We start from the raw sequence: 16,981 nt of genomic DNA on the forward strand, positions 1-16,981 counted from the left end.
GGCGAGGCTGCGGCTGCGGAGCCCGGGATGCAGTGAGGCGGCGAGGCCGGCAGGGGGGGCCTATTTCCGGGCTGAGGGGCTCCCAGAGTGGGGAGCCGGACCATCCACGTCTTTGTCCAGCAGGGGGCGTGCTCCCTTGGCCCTGCCCCGTCTTCCAGCCGCCCCCCAGGTACGCGGAGGGAGCAGGAGCTGGCTCGCTTGGTGCTCGTCGCCTATCCCTGCAGCCTCTCAGGCGTTCAGACCTTGTTTCACCGCCTAGGCTCAAAATCTCTTACCTGTCTGCCCCTGCGGTCTCAAGTAACCTTTGACTCGGCGAAATAATGAATGCAAAGAGCTTTATAAGTCGTAAAGGGCCCCATACATTAAAAGGCTATTATAAATACCCTTGGGAGACGTAACACATAAAAATACATAACAGTCCTTTCCTATTTGCACCTTAGTGTGAATAAACTTTTATTTATTAGTTCAACACACATTTCCACAGAGACCAACAATGTCCCGTAGACAAGGAGGAGTCCAAGTTGAGGTTGAGCGTCTGAGTGAGTCGGTGGGAAGGGGAGGATCCAAAGATAAGTTTGAATAGTTTGTAGCGAGTCAGCGCCGAAAGAAGGAGGATCTGGGGGCGGAGCAGCTGGGCTGTGTTCTGAATATTGCCAGAGGGGAGAGAGTCTGGGGCGAGTGGCGGGGGTTGTGTGGGAGGCTGCTTCCTGGACCTCACCACTTGGGAGGCCTCAGGATCTGAAGATGGTAGTAGCCACTGTTACCGTGAAGAGAGAGAGTCAGGCGTGCATCTACATTTCAACAAAGAGATAAAGAAGAAATAATAAACTAGGGGCAAGGGGGTTTGCTTCATTTGTTTTTGCCTAACCCTAAAGAGTGGTTAAAAATTTCCATGAGCTAAAGCTGAGGAAGGAAGGGTGTGTCAGACAGCCCATAGGTAGTCTCGGTGCCATCAAATGCTAGCTCTGAGGCCTTGGCAAATAGCCCAAATCCTGTGAGCCTCAGTTTCCTCAGCAGAACACTGGAGCTTGGAACCACCCCATCTGCTCAGGGCTGTTTTGAGAAACCGTTAGATAGTTACGTGGAGTGGGCAAATATGAGGAATTTTAATATACTTGAAAAGAGTTCCATATGACCAAAATTAATTTGAATCCATTTCCTTCTGACCCTGGGAGTGAAGGCAGTTGTGATCATTAGATGCTGCTTTTGCTAAAATAATGCCTGTCAGAAAGTTGTTTGCGAGATCAAAAAAGAGAAAATGGCAGTTGGAGATTTATTCTTCACACCAAAGCACATAGTAGGCCCTTTATGAATGTGTGTGGATTCTCCACGTGAGCAAGGAACGAGATGGGGAGGTGGAAAGGGTGGAATATGGATGAAAAGGGTCCAGGCATTGTGGCCAGCCTGGTTCCTCATCAGGCCGGTGCATCTGTATGGGTGACTGTGTGTGATCAACGACTGGAGAGAAAATGCAAGTCAGCACCTTCGTGAACAAGTCTTCGTTGTTTCTTTATATTGGGAGCCAGACAAGGACACACCTGAGTGTCTGAAATGTCCCTGCTCTACCGCTGACAGCCTTTCTGAACCTCCTGACTCTCAATTTCCACATCCAAGAAAAGGAATAATAACGTTGTTTCGGATTTGCTTCAAATACTCCAGCACAATACAACAAAGGATACTGGGGGTATATACCGAACAGACTGGCGGTGAGTTGATGATTGTTCATGCTGGGTACCTGGGAGATCATGATACCATTCTCTCTACTTTGGGGCCTGTTTGAAAATTGTCCTAAGAGTCCACTTTAAAAAATTAGGACAGGGGAGAAAAACAGGTTCTTCCTCATACAGTTACTGCGAAAACCAGCGAAGATATGACAATAACAGCTGCAGCGGCACCATAACAATTTACTGGGCGCTTATGGGGTGGCAGGCACCCAGTAGAATCCTGGTTAATTTCCTTCCCACTCTTCTGCGTGTCTGTAGGCCAATGGCAGCAAGTGTCTACAAGTAAGGGAATCCCTGGCCTCCCCGCAAACTCCTCCCCCTTTCTCTCCGCCCTCCACAGCCCCTCCCTCCGAGGAAGAGCTGGGCTGGGGCCCAGCAGGTGTGGGGTTAAGGCAGCCTGTTCCGGGCCCCTGGAACAGCAGCGGCGGCAGCAACTGCACCAGCAGCGGCCGTGGCAGGCCTGGCCCCGGGCCAGTTGGCCGGGAGCCCCAGGAGCGAGAGAGGGCGGAGGAAGGGGAGGAAGAGGGGAAAGAGGAGGAGGAGGAGGAGAGGAGCAGTCAGCAGGCCCGAGGAGGCAGGACTTCCTGGTGTGGGGGTTGTCAACAGCCCAGAAAGAGAGACTGAGAGGAGCGGAGGAGCGGAGAGAGACCCAGCGGTGCCACGCGGGAGGAGGCTTGGGAGAGCCGCTCGCCGCGACCACCGAGGCGGCTCCACCTGGAGGATTGGGAGGCTGAGCCGCCCCCTCCCGCGCCCGTCCGCAGACCTTCGGGGGCTTAAGAGGCAGCGCCTGGGCTCCGCCAAGGAGGCGGGGGTTCCTTCTTTTCTGGACAGCAAACTTTCCGCGGAGATGCCTTGTGGGGCGAGGTGCGGCTCCCAAAGAGGGCTGGACAGCCTCTGATCGCCGCCTGCGCCCCTCCAGCCCCAGCAGCTGGGGCCAGGAGGCCCCAGGGAAAGAACAGCCCAACAGCTTAGGTGGCTGGGACCCCCGGCCCAGCTGGGTGGCCGCGGCCGAGAGGTAGGGCTCTGGACTGGGCGGGGCGTGGCGCTGGGGCGGCAGGGCAGGGCCTGCCCCGGGGATGGGGGAGCTGGGGCGCGGGGGGGGGGGGCCTCGGAGGCCCAGCAGAGGCCTCCCGGAGGCCTGATCAGGCTGAGGAGCGGCTTCACCCCTGTTCACCCAATTCTTGAAGCCCTTGCCCTTGGGTGGGACGGCTTGGGTCCCGTAAGTTTGAATCTCAGCGAGAAATGCTCAGCTTTGGATCTGGGCTGCCTCTTCCTGCTCTCTGTGACCTCCCCAATCTGTCCCCTCTGCTCTGGTCTCTGTCATCTCTGTCTCTTTGTCTCTGGGTCTCTGGCGGTTTCCCCTTCCTCCCTCACTCTGCTCCCCAGAGAGGAAGCCCCGGAGATGGCCTGCCCACTGCTTTCTCATACACACACACTCTCTCTCTTTTTCTAGTTTGCAAACTCAGCTCTGGAGTTCGGCAGCAACAGCAGCAGGAAAAACCTGCCCCTGCCCCCCCTACTCCCGCCACCTCCCCTACCCTCTTCTCCCTTCACCAACCAGGCACCCCCAGTTCCCGCCAGGCCCTTCTGCCATGTTGGACCCAGACGTCGCCAGGGGCCCTGATGTCCCCGCCATGTGGCCCCCCTGTTCCAGGGGCGCCTGAGCCCCTCGAAGAGCCATCACCGCCCCCCTGCCCACCTTGGCCCAGTCCTGAGCCCCAGGGACCATGAGTGGGGGCAAGAAGAAGAGTAGTTTCCAAATCACCAGCGTCACCACGGACTATGAGGGTCCAGGGAGCCCAGGGGCTTCAGATCCCCCTGCCCTGCCAGGCCCCACCGGGCTCCAGCCCCGCCTGCCCAATGGAGAGCCCAACCCTGAGCCAGGGGGCAAAGGCACCCCCCGGAACGGCTCCCCACCGCCTGGGGCCCCCGCCTCCCGTTTCCGGGTGGTGAAGCTGCCCCAAGGCCTGGGAGAGCCTTATCGCCGGGGCCGCTGGACATGTGTGGATGTTTACGAGAGAGACCTGGAGCCCCCTAGCTTCGGCCGGCTCCTGGAGGGAATTCGAGGGGCCTCAGGGGGCACCGGGGGCAGATCTTTGGATTCCAGGTTGGAGCTGGCCAGCTTGGGCCTGGGCACCCCTATCCCACAGCCAGGCCTGTCTCAGGGCCCCACCTCCTGGCTCCGCCCGCCGCCCACCTCCCCTGGACCTCAGGCCCGCTCCTTCACCGGGGGTCTGGGCCAACTGGCAGTGCCTGGCAAGGCCAAGGTGGAGACACCCCCTCTGTCGGCCTCCCCACCCCAGCAGCGCCCCCCAGAGCCCGGGACAGGGGATAGCACGGGCACTTCCCAGGCCGCCACACCCCTGCCCTCATTGAGGGTAGAAGTGGAGGCAGGGGCCTCAACAGCGGGAACCCCTCCACTGTCCCGTGCAAAGGATGGAGCCTTGCGGCTGAGGATGGAGTTGGTTGCTCCGGAGGAGATGGGGCAGGTAAGAGCTGGGTTCCAGGGCTGGGGAGACACCTGAGGGGTGGTGCTTGTCCATCTCGACCTTGGGCTCCACATCCATACTGCCCTCTCCCTGCTCCAGTGTCACCTGTCTGTCAGATCAGACAGCTCCTCTTTTTCCTGCCTGCCATCTCACTTAGAAGTTCATTCCTACTCCTCACATGGTCCTTGTTTTCTCTCTTAGGTTCCTTCTTCCCCACATTCTACACTTTCTTTCTCTTTGGCCTTTGATTTGTTGCTTTTGGTCCAAGTCTCCATCAAGTAGCCCAGTCCTGTCTCTCCATCATGGAGATGTGACTTCTTCCCTTTGGCCTTCACCTTCTGTCTTGGCCTCACTTCTTCAGGCATTCAGGGATAGAGGCCCCAGGCAGGGCTAGGGTGGTTGGGCTTTTGGGAGGGGAGCTGCCAGGGTTGGAGGAGAGGGGTAAAAAGTTGGCATTCCACTGTAAATCTCTCCTTTGCAGTCCCATGTCCAAGTGCGGTGGGCAACGGCAGGCCGGGGTGGGGAGAGGTCTTCCTTCTTTCTTCTTGTCACCCATCCCAGCCCCATCTCCAGCTTTGTCCAAAGTCAAATTTCTCGGAGACATTGAGGAACTGAATTGGGGTGAGGGGACCCTTTACAAGGGTTTGGCTGGTTCATCCTTTCTACCCCAGTTGTCTGTCTCAGTTCCCTGCATCTGGGCCTCTCCAGGATCAATCACTGGGGGTGGCCACCATGGAGTGGGAGAGAGGTGGGAAGCAGCCTAGAAAGAGTTAAATCCTTTGCTCTTTCTGCTTCCTATCTCCAAAAGAGGAACAAGTCTGGGCTGGGGGGCAGGAGGCCTGGGTCCTTGGGGTGGGGGGCGGGCAGCCAGGGATGTTGGATGTGTCTGTCCTGAAGGAGAAAATAACACCTTGGACACAGGAGGAAAGGCAGAGGGTGTGAGGATGAGAACTTTTCCCCTTCCAGGCCTTGGGCACAAACCACAGTATAAAAATAACCTGAGACTGTGTGTCTGGGCCCTGTCAAGACCAGTCAGGACCGGCTCCCCTCACCCCCTCCTTGCCTCAAACTCACATCTCTCATACCACCCCCCCAACTTTTCTCGAGTTCTTTCATTCAGTTCCTACCCCAGGGGAGAAGATGCTGTTTCCTATACTGGTCCCTGTCCCCACACTCTTCCAAAGCAAGCCCTGTTTGCCCCCAACCTTGGCCCTCTCTATCCTTAGGCCCTGCCTGAGCTTCCTTTGGGCCCGCAATCCCTGCCCCTCTTTCCTTTGTGCCCCTAGCCCCCTTTCCTTCCCTCACGCCATGATCTCTTCCTGAGTACATGCATCTGTGCTGCTGTTTCCCTGCCCCAAAGTCTGTCTTCCTTCTACACTCCCCCATGCCTCTTCTCCTAGGTTACCTCTAACAGGGGCCTGGAGGAGGGCCGGGAGCACTACCTGGGCTCCCTTCCTCTGTGTTGTCCCTCTAACCACCCTGGACTCTCTGTTCTTGGCTTTTCTGAGAAGCTGGGGCCTCCTGGGGCCTCACAGAAGCGTCTTGTTCCTGTGGCCCCCGCCCTTTTGCAGCCACCCCCAGCGCCTGTTGGTCTGTGTGGGTCCCTGCCCAGGCTCCGCCTCCCTCCATCCCAGAAACCACTCTCCCCCCATCCCTTCCCACAAGAGCCGACAGCGGGAGCAGAACTTCACCTGAGTCCGGAGAAGTTTGAGAATGAGAAGCTAGAATGGATAGAGGAGGGTTGGGGGGAGGGAGGTGGAGGACCAGTTTCTGAGGATTCATTCATTCTACAAATAGCTATTGAACAAATTATAAGCTCTGTCCTCTGGAGCTTACCTTCCAGCAGCAGAGAGGCAAAAATACTTTAATTTCAGTAATATTAGATGCTATAAAAAAAATAGAACAGAGTTCATTGGAATTCACTAGTCAAAGGATGGGGAAGTGCCTCTCTGAGGAAGTGATATTTGAGTCGCTTTAAGAAGTCAAGTGACAGAAGGCAGACACTCTCTGACTGGCCTCTGATTAGGGGTCCTGGTTCAGGTGGTGGAAGGATTTAGGAGTACAGACCAGAGCCGCTCTCTGGTACCCCACGAGCCATTTTTTGGAAGCCACTCACCCAGTCCTCAGGATGGTTGCTGTTTCCCTTGCCTCTAATACCTGCCCAATGCCTTCCCCAGAGCTGGGGGAAAGAAGGGCTGTAGGGGCAGGATGCCTGGGTCCTAAGTCCCTGTAAGACAGGGGATGTGTGGGGAGAGGTGGGAAGGGAGGAAGACCATTAGGTAAACTGTAAGGTGGCTGGATCTTTCTCTTGCTCGATGTGATGGTTCCTACCTCTCTATCTCCAGGTGCCCCCACTCGACTCTCGCCCCAGCTCCCCTGCCCTCTACTTCTTCCCTGATGCCAGTCTGGTTCACAAGTCTCCAGACCCCTTTGGAGCAGCGGCTGCCCAGAGCCTCAGCCTCGCCCGCTCCATGCTGGCCATCAGTGGCCACCTGGACAGCGATGATGATAGGTAGGTGGGCTCAGGCTCCCCACCCAGCATTTGGGATAGCCGCATGAAACTGCCTGGTGTCCTTCCCCCAACTTGAACTTGGAGAGGACTTCTTAAACAGAAAAGCCTGGCTTGGGCATAACACACTGGGCAAAGTTGATTTGAGACCTACTCCCTCTCTGTGGAGAGAGCTGGGTGGAACTCCCTGGCTAGGATTGTAAAATCGTAGACTTTTTTAGAGTTTGAAGGGAGTCATTGTTGTCAAATTCCAGAGCTCTTGCAGATTTAGCGATCATCTGGCCAATCCTAAGAATTTACTGGCAAATGTGCTGGAGAGGAGAATAGGGAGTCAGCCACCTCCCAGTTCTCCCTCTCCCTATGGAGGGGAATGGGACGCCTGTCTTTAGAGGTAACATCTTTGTAGTCCATGCCAACTACTTTAGGATCCCGGGACCTCTAGTACCAAGAAAGCATGTCTCTAAGATTTTGTTCTCTGCACTAGGATCACCAAGGGGGCTGAGCCCTCCCCTGCAGCCAAGGCCAAGCCAAAGCTATGGAGAGGTGGGCTACTGGTGGCAGGGGAGGCATAAGAGAGCAGGATCTGCTGAGGTTTGCCCTTCAGGGGAGAATGCCCTGTTTATGGCACGGTGGGCAGAACTTCCTGTTTCGAGGGCCAGGTTTCAACACAGGAGTGTCAGCAAGCTGAAAGGGAGGAACAAAATTGCAAGTCATATAGCCAAGCTGCTCCCTTCTGCCTGTGGACTGCTAGGAACCCATGAGAAGTGCCAGGGAGTCGCCCCTTTTATTTTGGAGGGAGGAGTGGGACTTCCTGTTTGCAGCCCTCGGTGCGGAGGGACTTCCTGTTTGGAAGGCAGTAGGGGGCAGGGCTTAGTGGGTTCTGGGGGCCCTAGTCTAGAGGGGCGGAGGGGCGTCTCTCCTTCCTGCCTTCAGCTCTCATGGCGCCACCCTCCCCAGAATCAGGGACTGAGTCCCACCAAAGAAGAGGGTCTGGGGCCTTGAGAGACAGCCGGGAGCCAGAGAGGAGAGGGAGTGATAGGAGGCGATGGGATGGAGGGCCAGGGGCCTGGTCCGGGGCCGTGGGGAATGGAGGACAGAGCAAGGCTGGGCACAGCCGCTTCTGGGCTCCTTGCTCTAAGGAATGTGTGAGGTGTGAGGTCGGCCAGGGCCGAGAGAGTCACCTGCCCTCATCGCTGCTATTCTCAGCACTTCCCACCCGCTCCCCCTCCCACTTGGGAGGTTCCCTGGCACAGGGCTCGCGTCCCTCCCCCACCCCTGCTGATTTCAGAGGCCAGCCTCCTGCTTTCTCTTAGAGAGTTTTGCCTCCAGAAGCCTCCGCAGCTCTGTTCTTTTTGCCTTGTCCCCTCCTTCCCTTCCTCCTTCTGTCCCACCCCCTCGAACACCCCAGTCTGACCGGTCCGCCTCCCAGCCTCCACTTTACCCTGCTGAGCTCCAAGCCTCTGGGGCTCAAGCCCAGCCCAGCCCCTTCTGCTCCACCCTGCTGGGCCAGAGGATTTGGGCAGGGCCACCTCCTTGGCCCCCTGGAATGGGGCGTGTAGCCCCCACCGCACCTCTCTTGTGTGCCCAGAGCTGGCAGAACAGGGTCTAAGTGGCATGAACCCTCCCTTTTGAGAGGGAAGGTGTGTTGGGATGTTAAGTGCCTGAATCTCAAAGTTGGGGATACCTGACCAATCCTAGAATCTGGGGATAGGAGAACAGAGGGTGCATGGTAAGTTCAAGCTGGTCACATGCTCCTGGGTTGTAAGAACCTTCATGTCCCCAACAGGGTCTGGCAGTTGGGAGGTACTTGAATAAGTTGATGGATGGGTGAGGGGATGGTTGGATGGCCCACATGGGGGATCCAGGCGTTGTACGGAATGAATTCCAGGAACTCAGGAAAGAAAATGTACATTTATTTATCCAGTGCTTCCTTGAGGTCAGGTGCTACCTCTTATCTCACATAATCCTAAGAGCAACCCCATGATCCCCACTTCCCAGATAAAGAAACTGAGACTCTGAGGAGGAAGATTTTAGAAACTTGCCTAAGGTCACCCAGCTAGTAAGTGGAGGACTGCTGTCAGAACCTAGGTCTGACCCCAAAGCCATATTCTCTCCACTTTCCTACTGGGATGCCTGTGTCCCAAGAGAAGAGGAGGAGGCAACCATCTCTGGGATGCCCTTTCCCTCCAGGACAGAAGCAGAGACAGCTCTCCCAATCCAGGCAAGGAGCCATCTTCCCCTCCTCCCTGCCCCTCCTCCCGCCCCAAAGGCACCACAGATCCGGGAGGGAGTGTAGACAGGGCAGCCGGATGCCACTATGTTGGCCTCAGGCCCAGCCCCTGGGGGCTCCTCAAAACACAGTGAGGGAGCAGGGCTGGCCCTTGTTCCCAGGATCAGAACCTCCCCACCTCTCCCAGGTGTCCTGCTTCTTTATCTTATCCTCATTTTGAGGCTGTTTCCTTTGACCTTCAAAAAGGAAGACCAACCTCTACCGCTGTCCTTGTCCCAGGACCTAAGAGTCCTAAGAGCAGGGCCAGAGCCCCCTGTTGTGCACGTCTCACACTGCACAGCTCCAGGGGGCGCCACTTACATTTGAAGTCACTGTCGACACTTGAAGTCATGACAGTTTTCTGGAAGATGGCAATAAGTGTCTTGAAGAAGGGGGCATTTTGTTCTCTGACAAAGTTGCTTTGGGTTCTTGTGTGAAAGCTGATCTCATCCAGTCAACCCCAGGCTTCCTGCTCCTGACCCTGCTCAGGGATTCCAGTACAGTGCCGGTCCAAACAGAGGGCTTGGGTTGCCAGAGTCCTGGTCCCTTGAAGTGTTAATGTTAGAATGTGACAGCGGAAAAGTGCTGTCGAAAACTCTCCAGCACTAGATAAACAGGAGATAATCATCTTTTAGCCAACAAATGTTTATTGTTGTCTTATTCCTTTATTTCTGGCCAGCAGGAACAACTTAGTTGGCATCTGTACTGAGCATCCGCCAAGCAAGGCCAGTGTTCCTATTCCTGTGAATCTGCCCCTCTTTGGTCTCTGTGTGTCCTGGGGGAGGGGGACTCTGTGGCACCCAGTCTCCACCCCAGTGTCTCAGATTGAAATAGCTTGAAAACTGCTTTGACTCTTCAGCTGGCTGGCCCACCCTCCACTCTTAAACTTGTCCTCTCCCCCCAACCCCAGGAGTCCCAGATGTCCTTGCCCCAGCCCACCCTGTCCTGCTCTCTCAGGCCTGATCACCCTCTTGGTTACTCCACCTGTCAGTGCCTTCGGCACCCAGAGCCTGGATGAGAAATGGAAAATTCCCAGTGCCCTCGTTCTCCCTTCCTTGCTACAGGGCCTCATCCAAGGGTCACCTTGGATTGAGTGCTAATTCCCCCCACAGGGAAGCAGGTTGGAACTGACAACTAGGAGAGAGGGTTTGATAAGGGAGCACAAGGGTTGGGGCCGCCTTCTCGGAGAGGGGTGAAGCGGGGGGCTGGAGATCAGGACTGATGCTCCTGCAGTACTGGGGGGCATGGGTGGAGGGCTGGTCCTGGGGCTGGGGCAGCTGAGGCAGAAGCTGGACAAGGGTGGGTGGTGAGACATGGGGTGAGGCAGGAACATGGGCTGAGTGGTGGGGAGAGGGAGCCTTGGAGGATAGGACAGGGTGCAAAGGACTGTGCAGGCCCTGGGCCACAGAGAGACAGGCTTGAGGGAGAGCCAGGTACAGGACCCAGAGACTGGCTCTGGGGACCGTTGAGCCAGGCCTGAGTCGACCTCTGGTGGCCACTTAACAAACTGCAGCCAGACCCGCTCTCCCTGTCTTCCGCTCCCAGGGGTCTTCAAAGCCCCTGCTCCTGGTCCCAATATCCCACCTGCAGCCTCACCGTCCCATCCTCTCCTCAAGCTCTTGTGCCCTGCAAGGCCCCAGACACCAGACTCGGGTCCCAGGCTCACAGACTGTGCTTGTCTTGCAGGCTCGGTCTCCGTTGCCATGGTAACCTTTTTCATTCCTCCTCACCCTTACCATGGGAGATGGGGGACCCTCTAGCTAGGCCCCATGGATCACCTGTGATATGGGCTTTGTGTTTTGGGGAGATGCTCATAGTCCCAAGAAGACTGCAGGCACATTAGAGACACCCCCTCCACACACAAACACACACACACACACACACTCTCCCCATCAGCTCCACTCACTTTCCTCCCTCCCAGCTGGGAGCAGCTGAGGCCTCGAGGGAGGCCAGTGTTCATCCAGAGGGGTCAAGATGGGGTCAGAGGTGGGAAGAGGCTTCCCAGGAGCAGTCTCTCCCTCACCCTTCACACCCCTCCCTGGCCCAGGCCTCTGGCCCCGCAGCCCCTCCTCCAACCCGGCTGACTTTCCTCAGCCGACCCCCTCCCCTCTGCTCTGGGATTGGTGCCAGGGTGAGAAGGGGACACTGGCACTGACCGTGTCTGGGAATTCCCGCCCACCATGGAGCCGGCGGGAGGGGGTCCCCGTGTCCCTGAGGAGCCAATAGCAGCCAGGCTTTGCCCTGTGGGATGGTGTATATCTTTCAGGCCAGCACCCCCTAGGAACCGTCTCCTTTCTGCCTGCCTGGCACCAGCCAGACTCTACTCTGCCCGGGGGGCTTTGAGCCCCCCAGGCAGTCCTGATATAGCCTTCTCCCTCTGGGGAGGCCTGAGGACCCTTTACCCTTGGGGATGGCCCAGCCAGGGGTCTCTGTCAAGTCCCTGGTGTCCTCATATGAGACCCGGGTAGTGGGGATGGCTCCAGGGCCTCCCCGGAAAAGGGGCTGTGTCTCCTCTCCTTGCTCCCCTCGGGGAGCATCCCCCATCCGAGGGCCATCTGGACCCCCACCCTACCGGGGCCCAGGGGGGCCTGGACAGCGGCCCTCACCCCGCCGGGGGATGGACAAAACCCTTCTCTCCCTGATTCTCTACTGTCACAGGTACAGGCAGGGATGTGGGTGGGAGGCTGCAGCGAATGGGGCTTGTGGAGGAGGCCAGAGCCTGCTCTGAGAAGCACCTGGAAGGCAGCAGGCTGGGGTATCCAGACACCTGGCTTGGCACCTGCTCCTCCTCTTCCTCCTGCTCCTCCTCCTCCTCACCTCTCGTCTCCCTGTGTCTCTCCAGTGGCTCCGGAAGCCTGGTTGGCATTGACAACAAGATCGAACAAGCCATGGTAAGAGAAGCCATTCTGGTCCTAGCAGGTCCCAACTCATGTGCTGAATCCCAGGCCCTGCGTCCATTAGCTGGCCCAATGCTCCATCCCTGCTGTCCTCATTATTAGGGAATACTGACTCCCAGCTCCTCAGCCTGCTCCTAGTTGGGTTCCTGCACCCCCTTGCCTCCACCTGAGCTCTTTACGTTTCTTGGTTCCCACCCTGGCTCCTGGTCCCCATGTCTGTCTTTGGCTCTGGCCTTCCCTCTGTCCAGCGTCTATGCCCACCCTCATACCCCATGCCCTGTCCCTTCCGTTTTACTTCTTCCCCAGTGGTCCCCCATCATCTGGGAGCAGGAGGCTCTCTCACACCCAGCTCCTCAAGGCACTGGGCAGGTGATGAGGTTGGGGTGGCCTGGGACCCCTGACGTTTTGCCTGTCCCCGTACCCCCAGGATTTGGTGAAGTCCCACCTCATGTTTGCGGTCCGGGAGGAGGTGGAGGTGCTGAAGGAGCAGATCCGGGACCTGGCTGAGCGGAATGCCGCGCTGGAGCAGGAGAATGGACTGCTGCGTGCCTTAGCCAGCCCCGAGCAGCTGGCCCAGCTGCCTTCCTCCGGGGTTCTGCGGCTTGGGCCCCCGGCACCCAACGGGCCCTCCGTCTGAGCCTCCCTTCCCTCACAATGTGCCTTTGGGGGCTGCCACAGCTGCTGGGCCCTGCGCCAGCTGCCTGCCCCCTCTTCCTATGCAGCTTTAATGCCCCCGATCCCCAGGGATGGGAGTTGAAGGCTCAGAGGTGGCCTGCCCCCCACCCTTCCTTGATCTCCCAATAGTGCCCAGGGACTGGGTTGGGACATCCCCGGGCATCGACAGAGGAAGGAGGGCATCAGGACGGGGTGTTAGATGGAGCCCTCCTTCCTCCCTCCCTAGGTGTCAGTGCTCTGGGACCCCTGGCAGTAGATGGCTTGAGGGAGTTGGAGGCTCCCTGGCAGACACCCCATCCCCACCTTGTTCCCTTGAGTGCCCCCCTCTCCTCTGAGGGGAGGGAGTATGGACAGTGTCTGGAAGTTCTGGGATTCAGGTTGTTATTAAAATAATAATTATAATTAAAAAATCCGAAGAAACTTGAATCTGGAGGTTGGCATCTCGTTGCTTGTGTCCAGGGGGACCTGCACCAACAGTGTCCACATGTGGGAGAAAAACCCAGTCTCCGGGCTCCCCTGGAGGTTTTGTCCGGCCTGGGGAGGTCTAACGTGGCTCAGAGTGGAGATGTGGGAAGACAAGGGAGCCAGCGTCCTGGGTCCTGGGAAGGGGCAGGCGAGGCGAGGCAGAGGGAGTGGAGGGGGAGGGGGGCGTCGGCCCACGTGCTGGTGGGGGACAGGGAAACAATGAGGCCTTTGGTGATTGTGCCGGATCCACCCCCAACTTCCCAGCGTGTCCCCTCTGCGGGCTGGATCCGGGTGGTTGCTTGGGGGCGGGGCGGGGGGCCTTGAATGGGCGCCTTGTCTGAGCGCTGGGTGTGGGCCAGGCTCCCTGGGCACACGGTGCCCTCGCCAGGCCTGGCTGGCCTCCGTGGCTTCCACCCCCAGCTGGCTGAGGATGGGGCCCTGTGGGTGAGCAGTCCCCTCCTTGACAGCCTCGGCTCGGCTCCCAGGCAGAAGAGGCAGGTAGGGAGAAGGACCCCATCTAGTGGGGAAGGGGGGAAAGCGGCAGCCTCCACTTCAGGAGAGCCCTGGAGTCGGGGACCTGCGGAGAGCAGGGTACTGGGGGCCGGCCTGGTGGGACTCCCGCCCTGGGGCTCCCAGGATTTACAAGACTTACGACTTGGGCAGATTCTTTGGTTTTTCTGAATCTTGTCTTCCTCATGGGTAAAATGGCACTGATGGTAATACCTACCTGATGGGCAACTGGGAGGGTTACATGACACACATGGGAAATGCCCAGTGAGTACCAGGTGCTCAGTAAATGTTAGGTTCCCTTCCCTGGATCTGGGGGAAGAAAGGCCAAAGGTGAAGGGATTGGCTCTGGGGGTCTTGGGAAGGCCTCGGGGGTTGGGGGGTCAGGGCCAGGCAAGCTCTCACAATGGGCTAGAATTCTCCCTCCCTCTGGGTTCTCATCCACTTTTGACTCCTCTCCCTGTCCCAGGGAGGGGAGGAAGGGCCTAGGGTGAGTCACTGTGGGGATCTTTCCTCCTGGATTCTCTATTTCTTTCTTCACTGCTGTGCTTGAAGCTCCCGAAAGACCCCTTAGGTGGCGGCCATTGGCCTGCAGCCTGTCCCCCGCCCCTTCCCTACTGAACTAAATGCTGATTCTGCCCTCTACCTGGGGCTTGTGTATCGGGAGAGATGGCTGCGGTTGTGAGGTTTTTCCAATGGATTTGGCGCAAGATTAGTCACTGGGTGAGTTTCAGAGACTGCCTCTTCCTCTTGACATGCTGGGGTGAGCAATACTGGTCCATGACCTTTAGATCACAGAACCCCATCCCCCACTCCCTCACCTGGCCTCCCTCTCCTCCTGGCCTCCTGTGGCCAAACAAGATGGGGAAGGAGGAGGTGAGGGACAGGACTTATTGGGGAGGAGGCCGGGACAGTCACTGCCCCTTCTCCTCTGGGTCTTCTCTTCTGCTCACTGTTGTCTCTTGATCTGCTCTTCTCTCCTGTCTCTCCTTGTCTTAGCTTTTCTTCTGGAAACACAAAGCTAAGTCAACTGTCATAGAACACACTGATTCCAAGAAAAATGTTTCGAAGGTAGATAAGGCTTCCAAGGTGGTTGAGACTTTGAAGTTGGTTGAGCCCCCCAAAGAGGCTAAGTCCTCCAAGATGGATGTGTCCCCCAAAGTGGCTGATTCCTGCACGTTGGCCAAGACCACCACGGATGAAGCTGCGGTAGAAGCAGGCCAAGGGAGAAGATCGCTGTTGCAGCTGCCACAGACTGCTGTCAAATCTGTCTCCGCGCTCATGGTCTCAGCCCTGCAGTCTGGCTGGCAGATGTGCAGCTGGAAGGTCAGCACCATAACTCCTTGTCCCCAACAGCCCTTCCCCCATCTCCCATCACTCATTCATGCTGGTCAGAGTATCAAATGGTGTGGTCACTCTGGAAAAACAGTTTGGTTGGTTCTTATAAAACTAAACCTACAATTATCATATGGCCCAGCGAGTGTACTCTTGGGTGTTTATCCCCAGATAAATGAGATTTTATGTTCACACAAAAATCTGGATTTGAATGGTTATAGCAGCTTTGTTCATCATAGTCCAAACCAACCCAAATGTCCTTCAGTGGGTGGATGGTTAAACTGTGACAATCCATACCGTGGAATGCTTCTCCGCCATAAAAAGGGACAAACTGCACCATCTTGGATGGATCTCAAAGGAATTATGCTGAGTGAAAACCACCAGTCCCCAAAGGTTATAGATCATATGATTCCATTTATATTATATACCATTCTTGCAATAACAAAATGATAGAAGTAAGCTCCAATTAGTGGTTTAGTGGTTGCCAGGGGCTGCGTGCAGAGGGGGGAGAGAGGGGAGGTGAGTTGGTTACAAAAGGGCAACATGAGGAATCTTTGTGTTGCTGTAAATCTCCTGTGTCTTGAATATGGCAGTTAGATACATGAACCTGCACATGTGATATAAAATTGGGTAGAATTCAACATACGCGCGCACACACACACACACACAAAGTACAAAGTAAAACTGGGAAATAGGAATACATTCAGATCAGTGTATTGTATTGATGTCAGTATCCTCTGATATTGTACTAGAGTTTTGAAAGATTTTACTTTGGGGGAAATGGTTAAAGAGTATACACAAACTCTATTATTTCTCACAACTGCATGTCAATCAATAATTATCTCCAAGTCACAATTTTCATTTTAAAAAGGGAAGGTCTAGATCACTGCCAAGTAAGCTTATTTGGCCTTGAATAAACTATTACTGCATTACTAATAATTTTCAAAAGTTTACCTGACTGCCCTGTGGAGGGAGGTCAGAAGGGGCCAAGATGAGACAGGCAGGAGGATCCATTGGAGGTGTTGCAGGCCAGGCTTAGAGGAAAGAATGTTCTGGATGGGGAGAGAGGCACCAGGTAGAACAAGTTAATGGATCAGAGCGATATTTAACAGATAGAATTGTTGTACTGGGTGGTTGATTGGGTGACAGTGAGGGGAGAGGGAGAGACAGAAGTCAGAGCAGGCTGGAGACATTCACTGAGAGCAGGAGCAGACTTAGGGGAGAAAGTGACACGTTTAGGGTGGACATCTGCAGGGAAATGTCTAGGAGGCAGTGGGATATACAGGCCTGGAGGTCAGGAGAGAGCTTTGGGTTGGAGACAGAGGTCAGGGTGATCTTTATTTTGATATGCTCTCCATGGAACCCTGGTGGGAACTCAGACAAGGTCCCTGTCTTCCAGAAGGTTGTATTCTTGTATGGAAAACATGAATCTACAGAACAAATAATGTAGAAAATGTGGTATGGGTGAACACAAGAGTAGAGACAGCCCAAGAAGGCTTCCCGGAGGAGGCGGTGCCAAGCTGAGGCCTGACAGAGGAGGTGGAATTAGAAAAACCTTTGCTGTTTATCTGCAGGTGGTTCCACCAGCACCATGCTATTCATGTGTGCTTATCTTCTCTCTTTCACAGTCATCTGTGAGTTCTACCTCAGTTGTCTCCCAAATGAAGACTGGATCCCCTTTGGAGTCGCGGGAGGCTGAGATGCTACGAGAAGTATACTTGGTGCTGTGGGCCATTCGGAAACAACTGCGGCAGCTGGCCCGCAGGCAGGAGAGGCGGCGAAGGCGCTATATCCGGGCCCACACTTGCTCCCAACCTGACCCAGTTCAGGGCCTGAAACAGGATGCCCGGAGTCCCCTCTAGGGGAGCCACACATCCTCAGAAAGCCCCCACCTCACTCTTAGGTAAGGTTGGAGCAGAAGTCAGGGCAGTAGGCCAGGAGTTGTGAGTGAGGAGAAGTGTTCATTACTGTCACCTCTCATCAGGACCCCAAGGCCTGGCCTGGGGTCCACATACTCCCCTTCATTCCTTTTATTCAGTTTGTAAAAAATTATCAAAATGTTGGGAAATAAATTTCAGGTATTTCTGAGTAGATGTAGAGTGTGTTTGTGG

General features: G+C 56.0%; 2 protein-coding genes and 2 long non-coding RNA genes across 6 annotated transcripts; 2 read left to right on the forward strand and 2 right to left on the reverse strand.

Annotated features, from left to right (window-relative positions):
- The first annotated feature begins 2,078 nt into the window (after window positions 1–2,078).
- TSC22D4 (TSC22 domain family member 4) lies at window positions 2,079–12,989 on the forward strand. 3 transcript variants are annotated; one of them, XM_006219126.4, is made up of 5 exons: window positions 2,079–2,739; window positions 3,178–4,213; window positions 6,559–6,725; window positions 11,834–11,882; window positions 12,316–12,989. In XM_006219126.4, the coding sequence occupies exons 2-5, from the start codon at window positions 3,452–3,454 to the stop codon at window positions 12,523–12,525; spliced, it is 1,188 nt and encodes a 395-aa protein (XP_006219188.2). In that variant the 5' UTR covers window positions 2,079–2,739; window positions 3,178–3,451; the 3' UTR covers window positions 12,526–12,989. The 3 variants fall into 3 exon arrangements, with proteins under 3 accessions (XP_006219188.2, XP_015107453.2, XP_072799313.1); XM_015251967.3 differs by lacking the exon at window positions 2,079–2,739 and adding an exon at window positions 2,804–2,943; XM_072943212.1 differs by lacking the exons at window positions 2,079–2,739; window positions 3,178–4,213; window positions 6,559–6,725 and adding an exon at window positions 11,394–11,649.
- On the reverse strand, window positions 8,615–12,469 carry LOC140687149 (uncharacterized). The gene is made up of 2 exons (XR_012061294.1): window positions 12,334–12,469; window positions 8,615–11,846 (listed from the first exon to the last, which is right to left on the reverse strand). It is a non-coding gene; the product is annotated as an uncharacterized lncRNA (long non-coding RNA).
- Window positions 12,942–13,909, reverse strand: LOC140687148 (uncharacterized). The gene is made up of 2 exons (XR_012061293.1): window positions 13,681–13,909; window positions 12,942–13,226 (listed from the first exon to the last, which is right to left on the reverse strand). It is a non-coding gene; the product is annotated as an uncharacterized lncRNA (long non-coding RNA).
- Window positions 13,910–13,978: 69 nt separating this feature from the next.
- On the forward strand, window positions 13,979–16,961 carry SPACDR (sperm acrosome developmental regulator). The gene is made up of 3 exons (XM_006219125.4): window positions 13,979–14,258; window positions 14,535–14,861; window positions 16,499–16,961. Exons 1-3 carry the CDS (start codon window positions 14,205–14,207, stop codon window positions 16,730–16,732), a joined length of 615 nt encoding a protein of 204 aa, XP_006219187.1. The 5' UTR covers window positions 13,979–14,204; the 3' UTR covers window positions 16,733–16,961.
- The last annotated feature ends 20 nt before the right edge of the window (window positions 16,962–16,981 follow it).

Source organism: Vicugna pacos, chromosome 18, assembly GCF_048564905.1.
Source record: "Vicugna pacos chromosome 18, VicPac4, whole genome shotgun sequence".
NCBI classification, from domain to species: Eukaryota; Metazoa; Chordata; class Mammalia; order Artiodactyla; family Camelidae; genus Vicugna; species Vicugna pacos.